Source organism: Balaenoptera ricei, chromosome 3, assembly GCF_028023285.1.
Source record: "Balaenoptera ricei isolate mBalRic1 chromosome 3, mBalRic1.hap2, whole genome shotgun sequence".
NCBI lineage: Eukaryota > Metazoa > Chordata > Mammalia > Artiodactyla > Balaenopteridae > Balaenoptera > Balaenoptera ricei.
In genome coordinates this window covers 48,080,351-48,104,634 of record NC_082641.1, presented here as the reverse complement: position 1 = coordinate 48,104,634, position 24,284 = coordinate 48,080,351, and the positions used below count along the sequence as shown (strand labels likewise).

At 40.1% G+C, this 24,284-nt stretch overlaps 1 protein-coding gene across 1 annotated transcript in view; it reads left to right on the top strand.

Moving 5' to 3' along the window:
• Nucleotides 1-24,284, top strand: part of DEPDC1B (DEP domain containing 1B) — a 109,204-nt gene that overhangs the window by 6,592 nt on the left and 78,328 nt on the right. Inside the window, exon 2 of the mRNA XM_059919311.1 lies at nucleotides 3,592-3,857. Within this exon, the coding sequence (XP_059775294.1) occupies nucleotides 3,592-3,857 (266 nt within the window). The remainder of the gene's footprint in view (nucleotides 1-3,591; nucleotides 3,858-24,284) is intronic.

Below are 24,284 nucleotides of genomic sequence, written 5' to 3'. Positions count from 1 at the left end.
CGCAACAAGAGAGGCCGTGATAGTGAGAGGCCCGCACACCGCAATGAAGAATGGCCCCCACTTGCCACAACTGGAGAAAGCCCTCGCACAGAAACGAAGACCCAACACAGCCATAAATAAATAAATAAATAAATAAATAAATAAATAAATAAATAAATAAATAAATAGAGTTTCTTTAAAAAAAAAAATGTGGAAATTGTTTAAAGCTATGTTGAAGTTCATAGGTTCTTGTTATAATGAAATGACCACTCGAGAAGCAGAGCATAGAGCAGGTTTCCAGATTTTATTATGAGGCTAAATACCTGAGTGACATGTGCCGACTTGCCTGTCCTCTTTGGATCTTGATTTTGCCCCACAGTTTTCTTCTAGCTCCAGAATAGATTGAACCTGTAATTTGTTTTAAGAGATTATCCTGGGAATTTTATATATTATCCTTACGCTTGAGGAATGCCTTATCTTTCACAGAGGGCTTTCGTAAGCATGATCTCATGAGACGTCACAGTAACCTGGTGAGGGAGGTGGGCAGAGAGTGAACTTAAATCAACGTTCATGGGCTCTTCCTGGGCTCTCTTTCTGCTGTTCATTATTTCATTCTAGCCAGTTTGCCCTGCTTCTCCTCTGTTTACATTCAAGTCCCTCTTTCATCCACTCTGTTTCTTCTTCGGCTACCCTTAATCTCTTCCGCATTCAGTGTACCAGTACAATCAGCTAGTTCATATTTATCAACTTTCAGGTTGGTAATTTAAAATTGTGGATTGCTCTCAAGGAGGATTTTAATATATGAGCATGTGTGTGTGTGTGTATATATATGTATGTTTTGTTTTTAGCCCTTTATTCTGCATAACGTGTACAGAAAAGCACACAAATTATAGGTATACAACTCAGTGCATTTTTACAATGTGAGCGCCCTATTTAGCCAATGACCAGATCAAGAAATATGACATTACCAGCAGCCCAGATGTCCCTCTGACCCTCCCAGTCTCTACCTCCATACATATTAACCACTACTTTGATTTCTAATACCATGGATTAGCTTTTGTCTGCTTTGAAACTTTATGTAAATACAATCGTATAGTACTTTTCATATCTGGCCTTCTTATATCAATTATATTTTATCTATGTTATTCATCTATGTTATTGCATGTAGCAATAGTTCATTCTCATTGCTATGCAGCATTCCATTGCATGAATAAATCAATTTGTTTATCTGTTCTTATGTTGATGGATATTTGGGTTGTTTTTGTCTATTAAGATAGTGCTATTATGAACAGGGTGGCTTTTGGTGAACATATTTCTGTGGCATATATACTTAAGAATGGAATTGCGGGGTTATACAGTGTGCATATAATTTCCAGTTGTTCCACGTTCCCTTGATAACACTTAGTATTGCCTGTCTTTTTCATTTTAGCCATTCTGTAGGCATGTAGTGGTATTGCATTATAGATTTCTTTCGCATTTCACTGCTAATTAATGAGATTGAATATCTGCATATGTTATGGTAAATTTGGAGATTCTTTTATGTGAAGTGCCTGTTTAAGTGTTTTTCCATTTTTCTGTGGAGTGTCTGTCCTTTCTTGATTTGAATTTTTTGTTTTGTTTTAGAAATTCTGGTTATAGGTTATCTTACTCTACAGCTTGTATTGTTTTTGTGTGTGGTTTTAAGAAAGTTAAAAAAAAAAGTTTAAATCTGGACCAACTTAATTTGGAGCATGGCTTATAGTAGTGTCAAATGAAGTAGAAAGATTGATATGCATAGGACAAAAAGATGTTTGAGTTTGGCCAGGAGAAAGACATGACTGGGAGTCAGAGTAGAATTAAGTTGCATGAAGTTAGGGGGTAGTTAAAAAAAAAAATAAGGAAAGTGAAAGACCAGTTAGGCGTTTGCTTGTTGAGTACCAAGTGTGTTTGTTGAGCCCGGTGCTGCACATCCAGGGTGCCTGCTTGCACAGACCCTACCTGGGCCCTTGAAGCACCTGGTGTTGTATACTCAGGGATGATTACTGTGGCTGAGAAAGTTAGCCATCAAAGGGAGAAGAGAAATGGGACAACAGGTGCAGAGGTGATTGGGCTGTAGAGCATATGAAGAGAAACCTGGAAGAAGAGGCCTGGTTGGAAGAGAAGACAAGGAACCAGTGTTGGGCAAAATAAAAAGAATATGCTGAGGTCAGAACTATCACTGAAAGAAAAAGGTGAAATCAGAAGAGCTGATTTCAGTAGGAAGGTAGGTGAAAAATAAGGTTCAGAGTCTGTAAAGTGATAGACTTGAAAGAGGAGCATGAGAGGAGAGAGAATGGTTACGAGAATAAGACTCTGAGTTTTGGGGACTTTTAGGAGGAATGGTGGGAAGACGAGGGTCCTAAGAAAATGTTGGAGTAATTATGCAGGAAGAACACCATATGTGAACATTTCATTTAATTTAGGGATGGCCGATGATGGCTTGGATGTCTAGATTTTTTTTTTAAATTAATTAATTTACTTATTTTTGGCTGTGTTGGGTCTTGGTTGCTGTGCATGGGCTTTCTCTGGTTGCAGCAAGCGGGGGCTACTCTTCGTTGCGGTGCACAGGCTTCTCATTGCGGTGGCTTCTCTTGTTGCGGAGCACGGGATCTAGGCATGCGGGCTTCAGTAGTTGCAGCATGCGGGCTCAGTAGTTGTGGCTCGTGGGCTCTAGAGCGCAGGCTCAGGAGTTGTGGCACAGGGGCTTAGTTGCTCCGCGGCATGTGGGATCTTCCCGGACCAGGTAGATTTTTTTTAAATAGGAAAATATTCTGCTGAATTTTTAAACATGCTTTGACACCAGGCATTGTATTTTATGCATCTCCCTTTTCCTCTCCCCATACAGTGCCTTTCGTGTAACAAACAGTAAATACTTGCTGAACGAGGTAAACTCATATTAAACATAGGGCTCTAAGAAGTGAATTATGCCTATTGAGCTCAGTTTCACCATTATTTTTGTTCATATGTTTCTCATTAATGTAAAAATCCGTTAAGTTCACATCATTGGACAACTTGATGGCAACATCTCCAGTAAATATTTATTGCATGAATAAATGCATTTGTAAAAGTTACTTTCTCTTTAGCGTGTAAAAGTTGTAAATAAAAAAAAATTTCAAGGCTCCATCTGTTATTAAGACAGTCTTTATTTATTTTTATTTTTTAAAAAAATTTATTTATTTTTGGCTGTGTTGGGTCTTCGTTGCTGCACATGGGCTTTCTCTAGTAGCGGCGAGAGGGGGCTACTCTTCATTGCGATGCGCGGGCTTCTCGTTGCGGTGGCTTCTCGTTGCGGAGCACGGGCTCTAGGCGTGCGGGATTCAGTAGTTGTGGCTTGTGGGCTCTAGAGCGCGGGCTCAGTAGTTGTGGTGCATGGGCTTAGTTGCTCCATGGCATGTGGGATCTTCCCCGACCAGGGCTCAAACCTGTGTCCCCTGCATTGGCAGGCGGATTCTTAACCATTGCGCTACCAGGGAAGTCCCCTTAAGGCAGTCTTTTATGGAAAAACTGCATTCATTGTCTTAAATATTTGGGATGTAATAACCTTGTAAAAAACTCAATCGATCACTAAATGCATTCCTCTCTTTTTGCCCCTAGTGGAATGAAACAGTTGAGCTTTTTCGCACCAAGATGCCGTTACGGAAACATCGCTGTCGTTTCAAAAGTTATGAATGTTGCTTCACGGCGGCCGAAGCTGTGGATTGGCTACACGAGCTGTTGAGGCGCAGCCAAAACTTTGGTCCCGAAGTGACCCGCAAACAGACGGTCCAGCTGCTAAAAAAATTCCTGAAGAATCACGTTATTGAAGACATCAAGGGAAAATGGGGCCAGGAAGACTTTGAAGACAACCGTCACTTGTACAGGTAATGGCAACAAGTCAGCTCCGAAGGGGAGGAGTTTGGGGAGGACCAGTGGATCTGGTCAGTCTATTGAAACTTCCTCATGTGAAAGAACTTACTTGTCCGTGGGCGTGATGCTTCTACTTGTGATTTGTTGGGTGGAGAACTGAATCTGCTGCTACAGTAAAATTGATTGCAGTTTTTCTTGGTGCTCTTTTCTTCATAGAGCACCCCTTAAGTAGTCTTTTGTTGCAGTGGCTTTTCAGTAAGGAAGCCTTTTTGTGCCTTTTGCACACTGGGAGGATGGCTATAGTAGCTTAGTACCTCTCCTGGGGAACCTGAAAGGGTGAAACAGTAGTTCTGGCTTGCACTTTTCTGAGCAGTGTGAAGGTGTGTGTTCAGGGAGTTAGTGGCAGAGGCGTCTGATCTTTAAGCAAAGCTCAGGCCTATAACGAAGAGTTGTACTAGAATTCCCCGATGTCTTAGATTAACCCTGCAGTGCGTGTCTGCTTTTCCCTAAACATTTTTGCTCATGTTTTAGTGCTGTTTTATGATTGCTCACTTACTACCACCCAGTAATCTGAGGGCAAGGATGTCTCTCTGCTGACACTTCTGTCCTCACTGCATGCTAGACTGTTCTATTGCTGGAGGTGGAGGAGACCTGCCTAGGATTCAGGGAATGGGAGAATACTAAAGAGGAATGAAGTCACACGAGTCCAGAAAAGAGGAATTGTTGAGCTATCTACAGAGAGGGCTACCAAAGTACTAAGAACCTGAGAGGTATTAAATGAAGAAACGAAGATATTTGCTGCCTTTTACTGCAACAGAAGAATAAGGAATGCTCTTACAGCACATTCAGTGAGGCATTTTGGGGTCACTGGGACAGCTGGGTTTGAGCAGAGAAAACGTGACTGTCTCCTACCTGAGTCCTTTCTTTGGTCCTTTGGGGACTAGGAGCTGAGAAAGGCCACAGAGCAAGGTGAGGGTGGTCACCAGACCAAGGCGAAGGCCAGACAACTTCGTATGTCTAGGATCTAACTTCATCACGGAATTTCATCAGCAGTCTCCCTCTTCTAGATGTCAAGATTGTCAGCTGGGCAATTAATTGTCTCTCCATTTGGCAGTTACTTCTGGCTTGCTGATCCAACTTTTAATTAGAATCTTGGGTGATTTTAGCCTGTTCTGAGACCATAGTGCTTATTAGTATCAGGCAGTGGAAACTCTATCCTTGGTTCCACATGCCATACTTCATTGGGGATTCTTTTTTTTTTTTTAAATTGCCTATGTTTTTTTAATTGAAGTATAAGTTGATTTACAATATTATATTAGTTTCAGATGTACAGCATCTTACTAAATTCTTACTTAGAACTTTCTTAGACATTAGTTCTAAGGTCTAAGAAAGGAACTGATAACAACACCACCGGTGATGTGCCAGACTCATTGCATAGTCGTCATTGAACTCAGCACCTGTAGATGTTGGTGGTATGATCTTGATCTTAAAGATTAGGAAATTAATGAGGCCAAAGTTACTGACTTGTCCAAAGTCACTCAAGTAGTAGTAAGAGTCAGGATTTAAACTGAGGTCTCTATCTCTGAAGCCTGTGTTCTTGTGGCGTGTCAGACTGCCTCCATTGCCACGGCATGAGGTTGACTAGCTTATTAAATAAACTAATGACTGAATGAGTAAACAGAATCATAAACAAGAAATATTTAGTGTAGTCAACACACGTTCATATATTCACAGAATTCCAGTAATGTATTAAGTACTATGTAATACATATTAAGTGATCAGCTGTCTTCTCAAATAAAGGAGGTAAGGTAAACATAATCAGCTTAAGCACTTACATAAATATAGCAGGGGATAGGTGGTTTCCTGGGTCTGTGAATTACAGAAAGGCATAGTTAGAGAAAGCAACATGAAATATAAAGACTCTTAAGAGTATTTTTTAAAGACAGAAATTACATACACACCACACACACCACAGGAGAATTTCATAACAGAAATGATGAGTGAAGCTTTTATTTTGGAATGTGTCAAAATCTTATTTTTAGTTTAAAAACATGTCATATTTGCTGTGTGACTGCATTTACATTTGTTAACTATGATTTTATTTTTCAAGAATCCAAGAGTTAAGTATAGAAAGTAGGGGGAAATAGTGAATTTTTGTGTGTAAGAAAGGAAAGTAAGATCCTAATATCTGAATGTCCCTAACAGAGGAGATTTTGCAGAGAAGGGCCCAGAGCTATTTACTGAACCACTCTTTGCTGTTAGTAACGTGGGTGACTAGAAAGAGAGCTGGACTGGCTGCCAGAGGAGACAATTTTAGATTTCACTAAAGGGTCCTCATAGTCGAGCCATATGCTGTCATCTGTGTCTTACAAAGCTTTGTGGCCCCAGACTTTGAATGAAGAGAACCAGTGACACTACCTTGTATTTTTATAAGAAATTTCAGTTTATGAAGCAATTCTTTATGATCTCATTTGATCTTCGTGACAACCCCGTATGGTAGACAGGGTGGATAGTTCATCCTCAGAGAACTAGACAGTTGTCTCTTTGAAACCTCTAAACAAAACATCAGTAAATTCCATGGTGATCATTGAATCGGCCCATTTATGTATGGGAACAGACAGTTACATAGGATTATTTAAACCTAATGAAGTGGGTTATATAGAAATAGAAGTGTGCATTATGATCATTACTTGTTTTGGACTATTAAATGAGGAAAGTGGCCTATTTTAGATCTTTAGCAGGATGGGTCCTTGGTCTGGAGCCTCCACTGGGCCCTTGCCCTGTTCTTACTACTGATGCTAGCTCTGGTATGCAGTTGTAACCAAGGTGTTCATGGCTTACAGATAGAAATTCACTGGCTCGGGTGTAGTGCTTGTGATCTAATGTGCAGGGAACCATTTTCTTTTTATTTTCCTACTTCTTCCTGTTCCTTTTTTTCTTTCCTTCTCTTTTTCTTTCTCTGTTTATACCACTTAATGTGTATGACTGGCATGTTCCCACTTCTTTCCCCTTTTCTTTTTCTTCTACTTCATTTCTCTCTCCTTTTCTTTCTGTCTTTTCCCTCATATTTGCTTTTTTTCTGGCTTATTTCCAAAATGTTTAATTTGAACCTAAAATTTGTTATGTAGATTTTGTCAGCTTTCTTGAACGTGACTTTCACTGTTCTCTATTTAAAAAGCAGGAGTCGTGCTACCCAGTTTTAAGACTTACTCTATAAAATCACAGTAATGAAGACTGGTGTTGGTGAAGGGCTGGATGGATGCTTGGGTCAGTGGAACAGAACAGAGTCCAGAAACATACACAAACATGGCCAGTTGATTTTTGACGAAGATGTAAAGGTAACTTAAAGGAAAAAAATTAGTCTTTTCGGCAAATGATGTTGGAACAATTGGAAGGCAGCTATGCTTACCAATATACCATCAACGCTCACAATGTTGGGACAGTTGGACATCTATTCATCTACATGCAAAAAAATGAACCTCAACCTAAACCTAATTTTTTTAATACAGAAATTCATTCATAGAATTCAATGTAAAACTAAAAAAATTTTAGAAAAACAGGAGAAAATCTTTATGCCCTGGGGTTAGGCAAGGAGATTTTAGACATGACACCAAAAGCATGATTTATAAAAGGAAAAACATGATAAATTGGACTTCATCAAAATTAAAAACTTTTGCTGTGTGAAAGGCACTATTAAGAGGATGAGAGGACAAGCGAATGTTGGGGAGAAAATATTTGTAAACCGCATATATGACAGTGAACTGGTATCAAGAATATATAAAGAATTCACAAAACTCAACTGTAAGAAAACAAACAACTCAACAAATAATAGATTTGAAAAGACACTTCATCAAAGATATGAAGATGCTCATCAAAGATATACAGACAGCAAATAAGCACTTGAAAAGATGTTTAACATCATCAGCACTAGGGAAATGCAAATTAAAACCATGGTGAGATACCACTACATATCTAGTAGAATGGCTAAAATAAGAATACTAATAATGCCAAAATCAAGAGAGGATGCAGAGCAATTGGAAATCTCCATTGATGGAGGGAAGCCTAGATTGGTAGTCACTTTGGAAAACAGTTTGGCAGTCTCTTTTAAAGTTAAACATGTACTTATATATGACTTCGTATTCCTGCTCCTGGGCATTTACCCTGGAGAAATGAAAACTTACGTTCACACAAAAACTTGTATGTGAATTTTTTTTTTTTTAACATCTTTATTGGAGTATAATTGCTTTACAATGTTGTGTTAGTTTCTGCTGTATAACAAAGTGAACAGCTATATGTATACATATAGGCCCATATCCCCTCCCTCTTGCGTCTCCCTCCCACCCTCCCTATCCCACCCCTCTAGGTGGTCACAAAGCACCCAGCTGATCTCCCTGTGCTATGCGGCTGCTTCCCACTAGCTACCTATTTTACATTTGGTAGTGTGTATATGTCACTATCGTCTCACTTTGTCCCAGCTTACCCTTCCGTATGTGAATATTTATAGCAGCTCTGTTAATTCAGATGTTCCTATGGGTGAATGGATAAACACTGAACATCTGTATGGAACGCTTCCGTGCGTATCCAGTGCAGTGGGAGGTGTGACTAAGTCAGAGCAGGAGGGAGGTTTTTTGTGAATAATTGAACTGTTCTGTTTGCTGATTGTGATGGTGGTTTTACAAAGTGTATATGTGTGTTAAAATTGATAGAGCAGTAAACACACACACACAAAAAAAAGAAAAAAGAATCAATTTTACTAGATGCTAATGACATTTTTTTAATGCTGGAGATTTGAAAAGTCTCTATTTGTACCTCTAGTGAAAGAAATCCGAATTTACATTGATTGAGGTATATGGCCCTTTAGTCATTTCCTGTGGCTCTGGGAAAAAGTCTTTGTTTTTTTTTGGGAAAAAGTCTTTATTATTACCCTATAGGTCTTTTGAAGGGGCCAATAGGAACTTCTTCAAGTTAATGGACTATTGGCTCCCTCTAGTGGACACCTTCTGTTTTTATAGTAAAGCTTAAAATTGTGATTGTGAGTTTTGTTTTTCTTTTGTTTTTATTCATTTCCTCAAGTCCTGAGTTTTGTTTTGTTTTTTTTTTTTTTTTTAAATTTTATTTATTTATTTATTTATGGCTGCGTTGGGTCTTCGTTTCTGTGCGAGGGCCTTCTCCAGTTGCGGCAAGCGGGGGCCACTCTTCATCGCCGTGTGCGGGCCTCTCACTATCGCGGCCTCTCCCGTTGCAGAGCACAGGCTCCAGACACGCAGGCTCAGCAATTGTGGCTCACGGGCCCAGTCGCTCCGCGGCATGTGGGATCTTCCCAGACCAGGGCTCGAACCCGCGTCCCCTGCATTGGCAGGCAGACTCTCAACCACTGCGCCACCAGGGAAGCCCCAAGTCCTGAGTTTTTATCCTGTGATAGTTGGATAAATTTTGTACATTTCCTATGCATCAGTTTTTTTCATCTATAAAATGACAGGGCTGGACTAGCTCTTTAAGGTCTTTTTCCATTCTAAACTTTTATGGTTCCAAATATTGAGTACTTATCATAGGTGTTTTCCAAGTCCTAGGCGATGAAGAAGATAAGAAAGAAATGTAACATTCTTTTCCTCCCTAATTTTGTAATCTCTTTTGAGAGAGAGTATGCATATATAAAAAAGATATGTAGCAGAACCAAGGCAGTATTGAATTAATTAACCAAAATGAACCTGTAACAAAAGCTTAGAGGTACTACACTGGCAGTCCTTGGGTTGACACAGCTGTTTTGTTTAAGTGGCATTGTGTTTTTAATCATTGAAATTTTTTTCTCATTTTTGTTTTTCAATTTTGTGTATTTTGTGAAGGTAATACATTCATGTGTTTCAAAATTTACAAAGTACCAAAGAGTATATACAATAAAAATTTCCCTTCTACCTTGCTCCCCCAGGTGGGGTTCAGGCCTTGAACTTGCATTGAAGCTTTCTTATTTTTATTATTTATTCTCAAGTTGTGTTGTTTTTTTTATACCTTAAATGCTAGTTTGTCCTGGATGAGAAGAAGCTAAATAACTTTCAGATGCACAATAGAAATAGAGTGGGGGGTAGAGGGGGAAGAGCAGGATAGAAAATAGTTTATTCTTACTTTTTCCCATGTAAAGGCTTAAGCAAAAAAATATAGAAAAGTCACAGTGTTAACAGTAGTTATTTCTGGATAGAGGGCTTAAAGACAGCATAGATTATTTTATCTCTTCTTAATTTTACACATTGAGTACATATTGCTTTTATTTTCAATTTTTAAAATCATTCCAGTAAAAGAATAATCAATAAATTGTATTGTTTGGAAGTTTACAATGATAGGATGAGTTCTTTTAGGCACCTCTGCTCCATACCAGTATCCCACTTGCTTCTGGATACTGTGGACTAAGAATGCTGCCTGCCATTATCAGTAAACAAAGGACGTTGCAGCCATCAAGCGATCAGCAACTGCAGCCACCCGCAACGTTGCACCCCCAGGGGACTCAGGATGGGAGAGCACAGGATACTGGCCCCAGATAGCTAAGGTGTATGTCAAAGGGATGATTTCAGTGAGCCCAGGCTCTTGCATCTTCCCATACATATAAAAGCGCTAAGTTAGTTAACTTGAGATTTGTGGTTTTCTTTAATTAATCTTTTGATGTTCCCACTATGTGGACTTTGTTACAAAACTCCTACATATATTGGTTCTCCCCTTACCTCTTCAGAGAAGTTTCTCAGAGCTATCTGAGAGGCTGCCTTCCAGGCTTGAAGTCCTGAGAAAGTTCGCCAAATAATACATGATTCTGAAGTTTTAGGTCGTCCATCTTTTTCAGTCAACAGTAGTAAAAATTCATCTGGAAGAGAGAAGGCACAAAAGTAGCCAACAAAATCTTGGGCAACGAGACCTTTTGCTTTATCAGAAACTAAAATGCCATAGGGCTAAACAGTGTGATAATAGACCTGGAATAAATAAATCTGGAACTGACTAGAGTAGAGAAAAAACAAAGTCTCCACCCAGTTCCCTTCCCCACAGGCACCTAATGTTATTAGCTGGTAACACAGCGTCTTAAAAAATTGTGAACCTGCAAGTCTTTAATTGGAGCAAATTCCCCGCAGTTGCCGCCCTTCCCACCACTTCACTACATCATACCAGACTGTATCATGGTAATGTTGTCTGTCTTGGTCAGTGCAGGAATTGTGTTAGTGACCCAGTCGGTGTGGACTGGAGTTTTGTGAGATCTCCTGGAGGAGGGAGGTGGAGGACGTCCGTCTGGGTCCTGAGAATGGGATAGGGTCTGGATGATCAGATGGGACGGGAAGGGGGAGCATATTTCAGGTGACAGGACCATGGCTCTCAGTCAGATATACCTAAGTCAGCTTCACTGGGAGAAGAGGGAGGAGACTAACCTGGCTGGAGAAGAAGTTTTAGGTCAGGAAGTCATAGGGCTAAATTTGGTGGTGTTTCTTAAATACCTGGCTATGGAGTTGACATTTATGTAAAAGGAAAAGGCAGCCAAGGTCCGTGTTTTGAGTAGGAATGAAGTCTGTGTTCTAGAATAGAGTTAATTGGACTTCCCTGGTGGTCCAGTGGTTAAGACTCTGTGCTTCCACTGCGGGGGGTGGGGCATGGGTTCTATCTCTGGTCAGGCAACCAAGATCCCACGTGCCACGCCATGTGGCCAAAAAAAAGGGAATAGAATAGAGTTAATTGAATAGTAGTAATAGAATAGATTTTTAAGGCAGTGAAACTGGTGAGGTTTTTAAGGTAACTTGTGGATGTTGCCAGGGGGTGATGTTGCCTGGATGAGAATGCCAGCCATGGGGCTGACAAAGAAGGAAGGGCCCACATTTTATAGCCAAATTCCAGGCTAGACCCTAACTGCTCCATAGGCCTTCAGGTTTGCCTGAAGTCTGACATTTTTTAAATGTATTATTCATTAGTCTGAAATAGCTATTTTCATTTAGAATCTTTGTTGATGTTTGGCATTTTCTTTTATTGAGGCCTGGAATGTAACTCAAGTCTTTTTCAAGGCGACTGTCAATCCTAATACCTTGCAGTTCTTCAGACACATCTACAGTGTTTAGTGGGTGTTTAAATCTTCGGAATGGCTTTGTTCCTATTTAATGTCTCAAGGAGTTTGGAGCCTCCGGAGCTGGAGCTGGGTGAATGTCTCAGAGTCTCTGTCCCCATACCTCCCACAAGGGTCAAGAATGAATGTCCAGGTCACAGTGTCATAGCTGTGGGATAATGATGGAAAAATATATAGTAGAGGGGACTTCCCTGGTGGCGCGGTGGTTAAGAATCCGCCTGCCAGTGCAGGGGACACGGGTTTGATCTCTGGTCCGGGAAGATCCCACATGCCGCGGAGCAACTAAGCCTGTGCGCCACAACTACTGAGCCCACGCGCTACAACTACTGAAGCTTGTGCGCTCTAGGGCCCACGTGCTGTAACTACTGAGCCCGCGTGCTGCAACTACTGAAGCCCGTGTACCTAGAGCCCGTGCTCCGCAACAAGAGAAGCCACTGCAGTGAGAAGCCCACGCACCGCCACGAAGAGCAGCCCCCGCTCGCCACGGCTAGAGAAAGCCCGTGCGCAGCAATGAAGACCCAACGCAGCCAAAAAAAAAAAGAAAAAAAAAATATATATAGTAGATGTTTGGCTTTTATTTGCTGCCACGCCTTCTAGACTCCTTTTCTAGTTTGTGGGATCCCTTGTTTGTGTGAGCCTTGGTGGGAAGCAGGGCCCCCCCCTCCCCCCCCCGCCCCAGTGGAAGCCTAGGCAGATGAGACGCTCTCTCCCTGCCCCTGAGCAGTTACGGTGCAGGCACACGTCCTGCCCTTGGCTGTTGGTATGTTCCTACCTAGGACTTTGGACAGCTGAGAGTTTGTTGCGATAGCGGTGGTGGCCTGCAGGAGCAAGGACAAGCAGCCCTGGTGCCAGCAGTGGCTTTCACACTAGCCTGTCGCTTGTGGTTCCTGCTGTGTGTGCTGTGGGGCTTCCTTTTGTCCCTTTTGTCCCAGCTTTTTTTTTTTTTTTTTTTTTTTTTTAACTTTCTGATCCTGGTTTTCCAGCTCTCCTATTGATTTTGTGACCTACTAGGATATCTTCAAACTCCTTTCTGGTTAAATTAGCCAGAATTGGTTTCTGCAACCGAGAACTCAGACTGATATAACAAGCAATGCCTATAGAGGTTGCAAAACTGGGGCAGCTCTTTGGGCCTAGGAAGTAGTGCCACAATTTCTGTGTGTATTGGGACTGCCTGAGAGCTAAGCACCAGATCAGATTGGCCTGTAGCAATCAGAGAAAAGGAGATGGAGCTCAGGATCCCTGAGGCACAGGAATGGAGTCTACTAAGAATAATGGCTACACATGGCGGGGCGGGGGGCGGTGCTGAAAGTTCTGTATTGGGCTGTTTAGTCTAACTGATTCTAACTGAGGTTGCATTGTAACTGCCGTCATTGGATGTAAAAGATGCCAGTATGGTGCGTTAAATAGAAGGTTGAAGTAGATTGCCCTCACTCAAAAAAGGCAACTCCTGGTAACTGATAAACTTTTGTTTTGTAACATCCTTTCTTAGGCTTTTTGGTGATTAATTTGTGAAAATTTCAAACTTGTGATTTATCTATCTTGGTCTTTAATTTGTGGTCATAGTTACACGTTCCCTATCAGGTTACTTTATCCTTCCCTTTATATTTGTTTGTTTTATCCACTTGGCCTTCACCAACTTGCTCTTTATTTCTTTAATCCTTACCCAGCTTTCTTTCCTATGAATTTATGATATCTGATTATTATCATTAATAGAGAATGATGCATCATTAGTAGGGAATGGGGCAATGGAATTCAGAAAAATCAAAGGAGCTTGGCTTACTGAATGCTCCCATTTCAGATGGAGAGAAAGCTCTTTAGGCCAGAGAAGGTAGATTGAACAGGGGTAGTTCTCAAATACTATTGACCTTGAAACAAAATATAGTTGACCCTTGAACAATGCAGGGATTAGGAGCGCCGACCCCCTGCACAGTCAAAAATCCGACTATAACATTTTTTTTTGTTCTCTGTATCTGCACATTTGCAGATTCAACCAACCGCAGATTGTATTGTGCTGTGCTTTGTATTTTTTCTTTTTTAGTGTGTATTTTATTTTATTTTTTTTAAGTTTTGAATTTATTTATTTTTTTGTACAACAGGGTCTTATTAGTCATCCATTTTATACACATCAGTGTATACATGTCAATCCCAATCGCCCAATTCATCACACCACCACCACCACCACCACCCCACACCACTTACCCCCCTTGGTGTCCATACGTTTGCTCTCTACATCTGTGTCTCAATTTCTGCCCTGCAAACCGGTTCATCTGTACCATTTTTCTAGGTTCCACATATATGCGTTAATATACGATATTTGTTTTTCTCTTTCTGACTTAGTTCACTCTGTATGACAGTCTCTAGATTCATCTACGTCTCTACAAGTGACCCAATTTCATTCCTTTTTATAGCTGAGTAATATTCCATTGTATATAATATGTACCACATCTTCTTTATCCATTCGTCTGTTGATGGACATTTAAGTTGCTTCCAGGACCTGGCTATTGTAAATAGTGCTGCAATGAACATTGGGGTGCATTTGTCTTTTTGAATTATGGTTTTCTCTGGGTATATGCCTGGTAGTGGGATTGCTGGGTCATATGGTAATTCTATTTTTAGTTTCTTAAGGAACTTCCATACTGTTCTCCATAGTGACTGTATCACTTTATATTCCCACCAACAGTGCAGGAGGGTTCCCTTTTCTCCACACCCTCTCCAGCATTTGTTGTTTGTAGATTTTCTGATGATGCCCATTCTAACTGATGTGAGGTGATACCTCATTGTAGTTTCGATTTGCACTTCTCTAATAATTAGTGATGTTGAGCAGCTTTTCATGTTCTTCTTGGCCATCTGTATGTCTTCTTTGGAGAAATGTCTATTTAGGTCTTCTGCCCATTTTTGGTTTGGGTTATTTGTTTTTTTAATCTTGAGCTGCATGAGCTGTTTATATATTTTGGAGATTAATCCTTTGTCCGTTGATTTGTTTGCAAATATTTTCTCCAATTCTGAGGGTTGTCTTTTTGTCGTGTTTGTAGTTTCCTTTGCTGTGCAAAAGCTTTGACGTTTCATTAGGTCCCATTTGTTTATTTTTGTTTTTATTTCCATTACTCTAGGAGGTGGATCAAAAAAGATCTTGCTGTGATTTATGTCAAAGAGTGTCCTTCCTATGTTTTCCTCTAAGAGTTTGATAGTGTCCAGTCTTACATTTAGGTCTCGAATCCATTTTGAGTTTATTTTTGTGTATGGTGTTAGGGAGTGTTCTAATTTCATTCTTTTACATGTAGCTGTCCAGTTTTCCCAGCACCACTTATTGAAGAGACTGTCTTTTCTCCATTGTATATCCTTGCCTCCTTTGTCATAGATTAGTTGACCATAGGTGCGTGGGTTTATCTCTGGGCTTTCTATCCTGTTCCATTGATCTATATTTCTGTTTTTGTGCCAGTACCATATTGTCTTGATTACTGTAGCTTTGTAGTATAGTCTGAAGCCAGGGAGTCTGATTCCTCCAGCTGTGTTTTTTTCCCTCAAGACTGCTTTGGCTATCCGGGGTCTTTTGTGTCTCCATACAAATTTTAAGATTTTTTGTTCTAGTTCTGTAAAAAATGCCATTGGCAATTTGATAGGGGTTGCATTGAATCTGTAGATTGCTTTGAGTAGTGTCGTCATTTTCACAATGTTGATTCTTCCAATCCAAGAACATGGTATATCTCTCCATCTGTTGGTATCATCTTTAATTTCTTTCATCAGTGTCTTATAGTTTTCTTCATACAGGTCTTTTGTCTCCCTAGGTAGGTTTATTCCTGGGTATTTTATTCTTTTTGTTGCAGTGATAAATGGGAGTATTTCCTTAATTTCTCTTTCATATTTTTCATTATTAGTGTATAGGAATGCAAGAGATTGCTGTGCGTTAAATTTGTATCCTGTAACTTTACCACATTCATTGATGAGCTCTAGTAGTTTTCTGGTGGCACCTTTAGGATTCTCTATGTATAGTATCATGTCATCTGCAAACAGTGACAGTTTTACTTCTTCTTTTCCAATTTGTATTCCTTTTATTTCTTTTTCCTCTCTGATTGCTGTGGCTAGGACTTCCAAAACTATGTTGAATAATAGTGGTGAGAATGAACATCCTTGTCTTGTTCCTGATCTTAGAGGAAATGCTTTCAGCTTTTCACCATTGAGAATGAAGTTTGCTCTGGGTTTGTCGTATATGGCCTTTATTATGTTGAGGTAGGTTCCCTCTATACCCACTGCCTGGAGAGTTTTTATCATAAATGGGTGCTGAATTTTGTCGAAAGCTTTTTCTGCATCTATTGAGATGATCATATGTTTTGATTTCTTCAGTGATCTCTTGGTTATTTAGTAATGTATTGTTCAGCCTCCATGTGTTTGTGTTTTTTACGTTTTTTCCCCTGTAATTGATTTCTAACCTCATAGCGTTGTGGTCAGAAAAGATGCTTGATCTTATTTTAATTTTCTTAAATTTACTGAGGCTTGATTTGTGACCCAAGATGTGATCTATCCTGGAGAATGTTCCATGCGCACTTGAGAAGAAAGTGTAATCTGCTATTTTTGGATGGAATGTCCTATAAATATCAATTAAATCTATCTGGTCTATTGTGTCATTTAAAGGTTGTGTTTCTTTATTAATTTTCTGTTTGGATAACCTGTGCATTGGTGTAAGTGAGGTGTTAAAATCCCCCACTATTATTGTGTTACTGTCAATTTCCTCTTTTAGAGCTGTTAGCAGTTGCCTTGTGTATTGAGGTGCTCCTATGTTGGGTGCATATATATTTATAACTGTTATATCTTCTTCTTGAATTGATCCCTTGATCATTATGTAGTGTCCGTACTTGTCTCTTGTAACATTCTTTATTTTAAAGTCTATTTTATCTGATATGAGTATTGCTACTTCAGCTTTCTTTGATTTCCATTTGCATAGGATATCTTTTTCCATCCCCTCACTTTCAGTCTATATGTGTCTCTAGGTCTGAAGTGGGTCTCTTGTAGACAGCATATATATGGGTCTTGTTTTTTTATCCATTCAGCCAGCCTGTGTCTTTTGGTTGGAGCATTTATTCCATTCACGTTTAAGGTAATTATTGATATGTATGTTCCTATGACCATTTTCTTAATTGTTATAGGTTTGTTTTTGTAGGTCCTTTTCTTCTCTTGTGTCTCCCACTTAGAGAAGTTCCTTTAGCATTTGTTGTAGAGCTGGTTTGGTGGTGCTGAATTCTCTTAGCTTTTGCTTGTCTGTAAAGCTTTTGATTTCTCCATTGAATCTGAATGAGATCCTTGCCGGGTAGAGTAATCTTGGTTGTAAGTTCTTCCCTTTCATCACTGTAATTATGTCCTGCCACTCCCTTCTTGCTTGTAGAGTTTCTGCTGAGAAATCAGCTGTTAAACTTATGGGAGTTCCCTTGTATGTTATTTGTCGTTTTTCCCTCGCTGCTTTCAATAATTTTTCTTTGTCTTTAATTTTTGCCACTTTGATTACTATGTGTCTCGGCGTGTTTCTCCTTGGGTTTATCCTGTATGGGACTCTCTGCGCTTCCTGGACTTGGGTGGCTATTTCCTTTCCCATGTTAGGGAAGTTTTTGACTATAATCTCTTCAAATATTTTCTTGGGTTTTTTCTCTCTCTCTTTTCCTTCTGGGACCTCTATAATGCGAATGTTGTTGTGTTTAATGTTGTCCCAGAGGTCTCTAAGGCTGTCTTCATTTCTTTTCATTCTTTTTTCTTTATTCTGTTCCGTGGCAGTGAATTCCAGCATTCTGTCTTCCAGGTCACTTTTCCGTTCTTCTGCCTCAGTTATTCTGCTGTTGATTCCTTCTAGTGTATTTTTCATTTCAGTTATTGTATTGTTCATCTCTGTTTGTTTGTTCTTTAATTCTTCTTAGTCTTTGTTACACATTTCTTGCATCTTCTCGATCTTTGCCTCCATTCTTTCTCTGAGGTCCTGGATCATCTTCACTATGATTATTCTGAATTCTTTTTCTGGAAGGTTACCTATCTCCACTTCATTTAGTTGTTTTTCTGGGGTTTTAGCTTGTTCCTTCATCTGGTACATAGCCCTCTGCCTTTTCATCTTGTCTATCTTTCTGTGAATGTGGTTTTTGTTCCACAGGCTGCAGGACTGTAGTTTTTCTTGCTTCTGCTGTCTGCCCTCTGGTGGATGAGGCTATCTAAGAGGTTTGTGCAAGCTTCCTGATGGGAGGGACTGGTGGTGGGTAGAGATGGCTGTTGTTCTGGTGGGCAGAGCTCAGTAAAACTTTAATCCTCTTGTCTGCTTATGAGTGGGGCTGGGTTCCCTCCCTGTTGGTTGTTTGGCCTGAGGCGACCCAACACTGGAGCCTACCCGGGCTCTTTGGTGGGGCTAATGGAGAACTCTGGGAGGGTTCACGCCAAGGAGTACTTCCCAGAACTTCTGCTGCCAGTGTCCTTTGCCCTTGTCCTCACGGTGAGACACAGCCACCCCCTGCCTCTGTGGGAGACCCTCCAACACTAGCAGGTAGGTCTGGTTCAGTCTCCTGTGGGGTCACTGCTCCTTCCCCTGGGTCCCCATGCACACACTGCTTTCTGTGTGTGCCCTCCAAGAGTGAAGTCTCTGTTCCCCCCAGTCCTGTCAAAGTTCTGCAATCAAATCCCGCTAGCCTTCAAAGTCTGATTCTCTAGGAATTCCTCCTCCTGTTTCTGGATCCCCAGGTTGGGAAGCCTGACGTGGGGCTCAGTACCTTCACTCCAGTGGGTGGACTTCTGTGGTATAAGTGTTCTCCAGTTTGTGAGTCACCCACCCAGCAGTTAAGGGATTTGATTTTATTGTGATTGTGCCCTTCCTCCCGTCTCATTGTGGCTTCTCCTTTGTCTTTGCATGTGGGGTATCTTTTTTGGTGAGTTCCAGTGTCTTGCTGTCGATGATTGTTCAACAGTTACTTGTGATTCAGGTGCTCTCGCAAGAGGGAGTCCTAGTATAACTTTTGATTCCTCCTCCCAAATTTAAGTACTAAGAGCCTACTGTTGACTGGGAGCCTTACCAATAATAATTAACTGTCAGTTAACACATACTTTGTATGTTATATGTATCATATACTGTATTCTTACAATGAAATAAGTTAGAGAAAAGAAAATCATAAGGAAGAGAAAATACATTTATAGTACTATACTATATTTGTTATATTCATTCATTCTTTTTTTTTTTTATGATTCCACATGCAAATGAAAATAAACAATATTTGTCTTTCTCTGACTTATTTTGCTAAGCATAATACCCTTCAGGTCCATCTATGCTGTTGCAGATGGCAAAATTTCATTTTTTTTATGGCTGGGTAATATTCCATTGTATATATCTACCACATCTTCTTTATCCACTCATCTGTTGATGGACACTTAGGTTGCTTCCATATCTTGGCTGTTGTAAATAATGCTGCTATGAACATTGGGGTGCATATAATCTTGAATTGGTGTTCATTTTCTTTAGAGCTAAACCCAGGAGTGCAATTGCTGGGTCATATGGTCATTCTATTTTTAGTTTTTCGAGGAAACTCCATACTGTTTTCCATAGTGGCTATACCAATTTACCTTCCCACCAACAGTGTACTAGGGTTCCCTTTTCTCCACATCCTCAGTAACACTTATATTTGTTGCCTTTTTGACAATAGCCATTTTGACAGGTTTGAGATGATATCTCATTGATTTTTAAAAAACATTTATTTATTTTAATTAATTTTTTTTTGGCTGCGTTGGGTCTTTGTTGCTGTGTGCTGGCTTGTCATTGCAATGGCTTCTCTTGTTGCGGTGCGGGCTTCTCATTGCAGTGGCTTCTTGTTGCGGAGCACGGGCTCTAGGTGTGCAGGCTTCAGTAGTTGTGGTGTGCGGGCTCAGTAGTTGTGGATCACGGGCTTAGTTGCTCCACGGCATGTGGAATCTTCCCAGACCAGGGCTTGAACCCGTGTCCCCTGCATTGGCAGGTGGATTCTTAACCACTGCGCCAACCAGGGAAGTCCGTCTCATTGTGATTTGGATTTGCATTTCCCTGATGATTAGCGATGTTGAACATCTTTTCATGTGCCGGTTGGCCATAGAACTCCAAGAAGAAAACAGACAGTACACTCTGACATAAGTCTTAGCAGTATTTTTTTTGCATCTGTCTTCTCAGGCAAGGGAAAGAAAATAAAAAATAAACAAATGGGACCTAATTAAACTTAAGAGCTTTTTGCCCAGCACAGGAAACCACTGACAAAATGAAGACATCCTACTGAATGGGAGAAAATATTTGGAAAGCATATGTAGATAAAGGGTTAATACCCAAAATATATAAACAGCTCATACAACTCAATATCAAAAAAACAAACAACCTGATTAAAAAATGGGCAGAAGACCTGAATAGCCATTTTTCCAAAAAAGACATACAGATAGACAGTGTTTATTGATACTGTAAGTTTACATCATCTGTTTACAAGATGAATTGTCTGTCAGTATGTAACATCAATATTGTCTTATATGGTACAAAACACTGTAGATGTTATATGTATCACTAACACTAGACATCACAAATGAAAAGATAATGTGATAACTCTTAAACTCTCCCTTCAAATGTTTCATAAATTTAGGATTTAAAAGAATATCTTAAAAAAAAGATAATGTGAAAAAGAAATTCATATTTATTTACAGGTATAATCATCCATGCATTGATAACAAAGAAGCAACAATATGATTGCTCCATAGTAGACTACCCTATACCCTAGTGTATGAATTCTTACAAAATTTTTATGGCACACAGTATTACAGTCATATAATACTGTTACATGTAAGAAAAAAAAAGCCACTTACCTGTGGTGATAGGCTGATACATGGTTTCTCCAAACACAAGAGAGAGAGGCATATGGTATGGTAATATAATTCTTTGAAAGCAAGGTTATGAAATAGTAAGAAAAGTAACACAGTAGTAGTTTTATATTAAATATCACTCATCTTATGCCTATGTAAGGATAGGCTATTCACTTCGAGTCTTGGACAGGATGTTCTACACAATGAATACTTAGGTGATGATGATGATGATGATGATGACACAAAAATGTCTCGTACAGTCCTTCTGTACAGTTATGAGATTTTCACATGAAGACACACTCATACACAACAGATAAACTTATTAACTGTACGGGATGATGATTATTTACTATTCATTAGGTATCAGTGGATCATCATAAAGGCTTCATCCTTGTATTCACAATGAGTAGGCTGAGGGGGAGGAGGGAGAGGAAGGGTTGGTCTTGCTGTCTCAGGGGTGACAAGAGGTGGAAGAGGAGGAGGAGGTGGAAGGGGAGGGAGGAGAGGCAGGCACACGTGGTGAACTTTACAGAATACATCATAATTTCTGACTGTTTTGCTTTTTCATTTGTCTAAAAATGTTTCTATATGGTATCAATCCTTCTTCTACCATTTGCTTTAGTTTCAGTGCCTGTATCATAGAAGGGTCCATGCTGTAAAAGAAGTCAAAAGCAGTCTTGAATAATTGGAATCCTCTGCCAGATTGTCTAATGTCAATTTGTTTTCTGACACTGCTCCTTCTGTATCTTCTTCCTCATTGTCTGGCACTGGTTAGGAAGCACCCATCTCCATCAAGTTGTCTTCTGTTATTTCTTCTGGTGTGGTGTCTATTAGCTTTTGAATTTCTCCTAGATCCATGTCTTGAACCCTTCAACCTCCACCTTTTTTGTCATATCCACAATATCTTTCATGATTTCCTTGATTGGCTCTTTAGTAATTCCTATGAAGTCATGTACAACATCTGGACATATTTGTCTCCAGCAGGAATTTATTGTTTCAGTCTTGACAGCTTTCACAGCTTTTTCTGTAACAACGATGGCATATTCAGTGATGTAATCCTTCCAGACTTTCATGACGTTCTCTCGATTAGGGTTCTCTTCCATAATGTGACAGTCCTTTCCATAAGGTACTGTGTGTATTAGCCTTAAAGGTCCTTATGATCTCCTGATGTAGAGGCTGAATTAGAGACGTTGTGTTTGGGGGCAAGTAGACCACTTTGACGCCTTCAGTGTTGAACTCATGGGGTTCCGGGTGGCCAGGGGCATTGTCCAATATCAAAAGAACTTTAAAAGGTAGTCCCTTACTGCCAAGATATTTTCAGGGACAAAGCATCGATGGAACTGGTCCAGAAAAGGGGTTCTCGTTGTCCAGACCTTCTTCTTGTACAACCAGAAGACTGGCAGCTGGTGTTTAGCTTTCCCTTCAAGGCTCATGGGTTAGCAGCTTCTTATAGATAAGGGCAGTCCTGATCGTAAACCCGACTGCGTCTCCACACAGCAATAGAGTTAGCCTGTCCCTTCCTGCCTTAAATCCTGGTGCTCACTTTTCTTCCTTACTAATAAATGTTCTTTGTGGCATTTTGCCCCCAGAATAGGGTACTTTCATCTATGTTAAAAACCTGTTAAGGCAGATATCTGAGTTTCTCCTCATTGATTGTCTTAATGGTGTCGGGGAATTCATGTGCTGCATCTTGGTCAGCAGAAGCTGCTTGTCCTGTTATCTTGACATTTTTTAAGCCAAACCTTTTTCTGAAATTACTAAACCATCCCTTGCTGGTATTAAATTCTCCAGTTTTAGATCCTTCACCTTCCTTTTGCTTTAAGTTTTCATGTAATGATTTTGCTTTTCCTCGAATCATATTAGAGTCTATATGCCTTTCTTATAGCAATCCTGTACCTACCTAAAAACTGCATTTTCAACGTGAGATAAAAAGGTATTTCTCAAAAAGTGCAAGGTTTTTGCACCTGCTGGATTATTAGCAGCAGCAACAGCTTCACGAATTTTTTTTTTTTTTTTTTTTTTACAATGTTCCTTACACTGAATTCATTTGTCTTGAACTGGTGGACAACCACAGCTTCCTACTTCAATCTATGGAACATTTCAAGGAATTCCACTTTTTCTTGTCATGTCATGACTTTTCTCTGCTTCTTGGGAGCACTTCCAGCATCACTAGTGGCACTTTGTGTGGGTCCCGTGGTGTTATGCAAGCTTTACGGCCCTAAACATGACGAAAAATACATGAGAACAGTGAGAGATCACTTTTTACTTCAAAACACAATTTACTGGAGATATGAACTGCTCCCGTGGAGATGATTAGCGTCACAGGGCATTTTAAGCAGGTATTGGCAACACTTGAGCTCACTGTAATGGCAACAGGAAGTGGCTACCAAATTACTAGTAGTACATTGTGTACACAGTTAATTCTATGCAGTTTTAATACTGCATTTTTATGTTTGTTTACCTTTTTCTCAACTGCAAATGGTGCCATGTACAGTCTGTAAGAGTTTGTGTGTAAGTTTTGACCAATTTTAACTTTTTATAATAGATTTGTATATATTTTATGGTAGTAAATGATAAAATAGACTAGTCTCTACATATAGTTTATGCATTCAGGACATACCTAACTTTTTCTTAATTTTTTTTGATAGTTCTAGGCTACATCGTTTGTCTGTTAGTTTTTTTCAAATTGTTGCAAATCTCCAAAAAAATTTCCACTATCTTTATAGAAAATAATCCGTGTGTAAGTGGACTCATGCAGTTCAAACCCATGTTGTTCAAGGGTCAACTGTGATATAGATCATGTGGGCATCAATCAGTTCTTCTCAGTTAATCCTAAAACTGTAACTTTCTGAGAAGAGTGGGAACTTGCCTTGAGTTGCAGTTTATAAGACTAGACTTATAAAAGTCGTTGAAAGATGCCTGATACATAGCATGCACTTACACTGTTTGAATTGATTTGAAGTCATCACACAGAAAGGAGTACAGATTAATAGAAGATTCTGTTAGTTCAGGTCCTCTGAGAAGAGAAGGAGATGCCAGGAAGGGACTAGATGTGCAGGCATTATAATGCTAGGGTTGGTGAGGCGGGGCGGGGCACCTGGAAAGGATAAAGGGAAGGCAAGAGGAGTTGAGGTGAGCCTTCAGACTGTGGTGCAGATCTGACCTCTGTGGAAAGCAGAGAAGGAAAGAGGAATCGGGAAAGAAGAGCCTAAGCCCACAGGGTGCAATTCTGAGAAGGTCTCGGCCGGGCCGATGTGATGGGGAGGCCTTGGGCAAAGGTTGCCTGCTGGAGGAGTCCTGTGTCTTCTGGTGGGATTGGCCTGCCTCCATATCCGCACTGTGCTCACTGATGTGCTGGAAGCATCCTGGGGGAAGCGTGAAATGTGCAGCAGCTAGAGGCTGGAGGCTGTCCTGGAGGCTGCTGCTCTTTTTTTCTTAATTTTTAAAATTTATTTATATTTATTTTTGGCTGTGTTGGGTCTTCGTTTCTGTGCGAGGGCTTTCTCTAGCTGCGGCAAGCGGGGGCCACTCT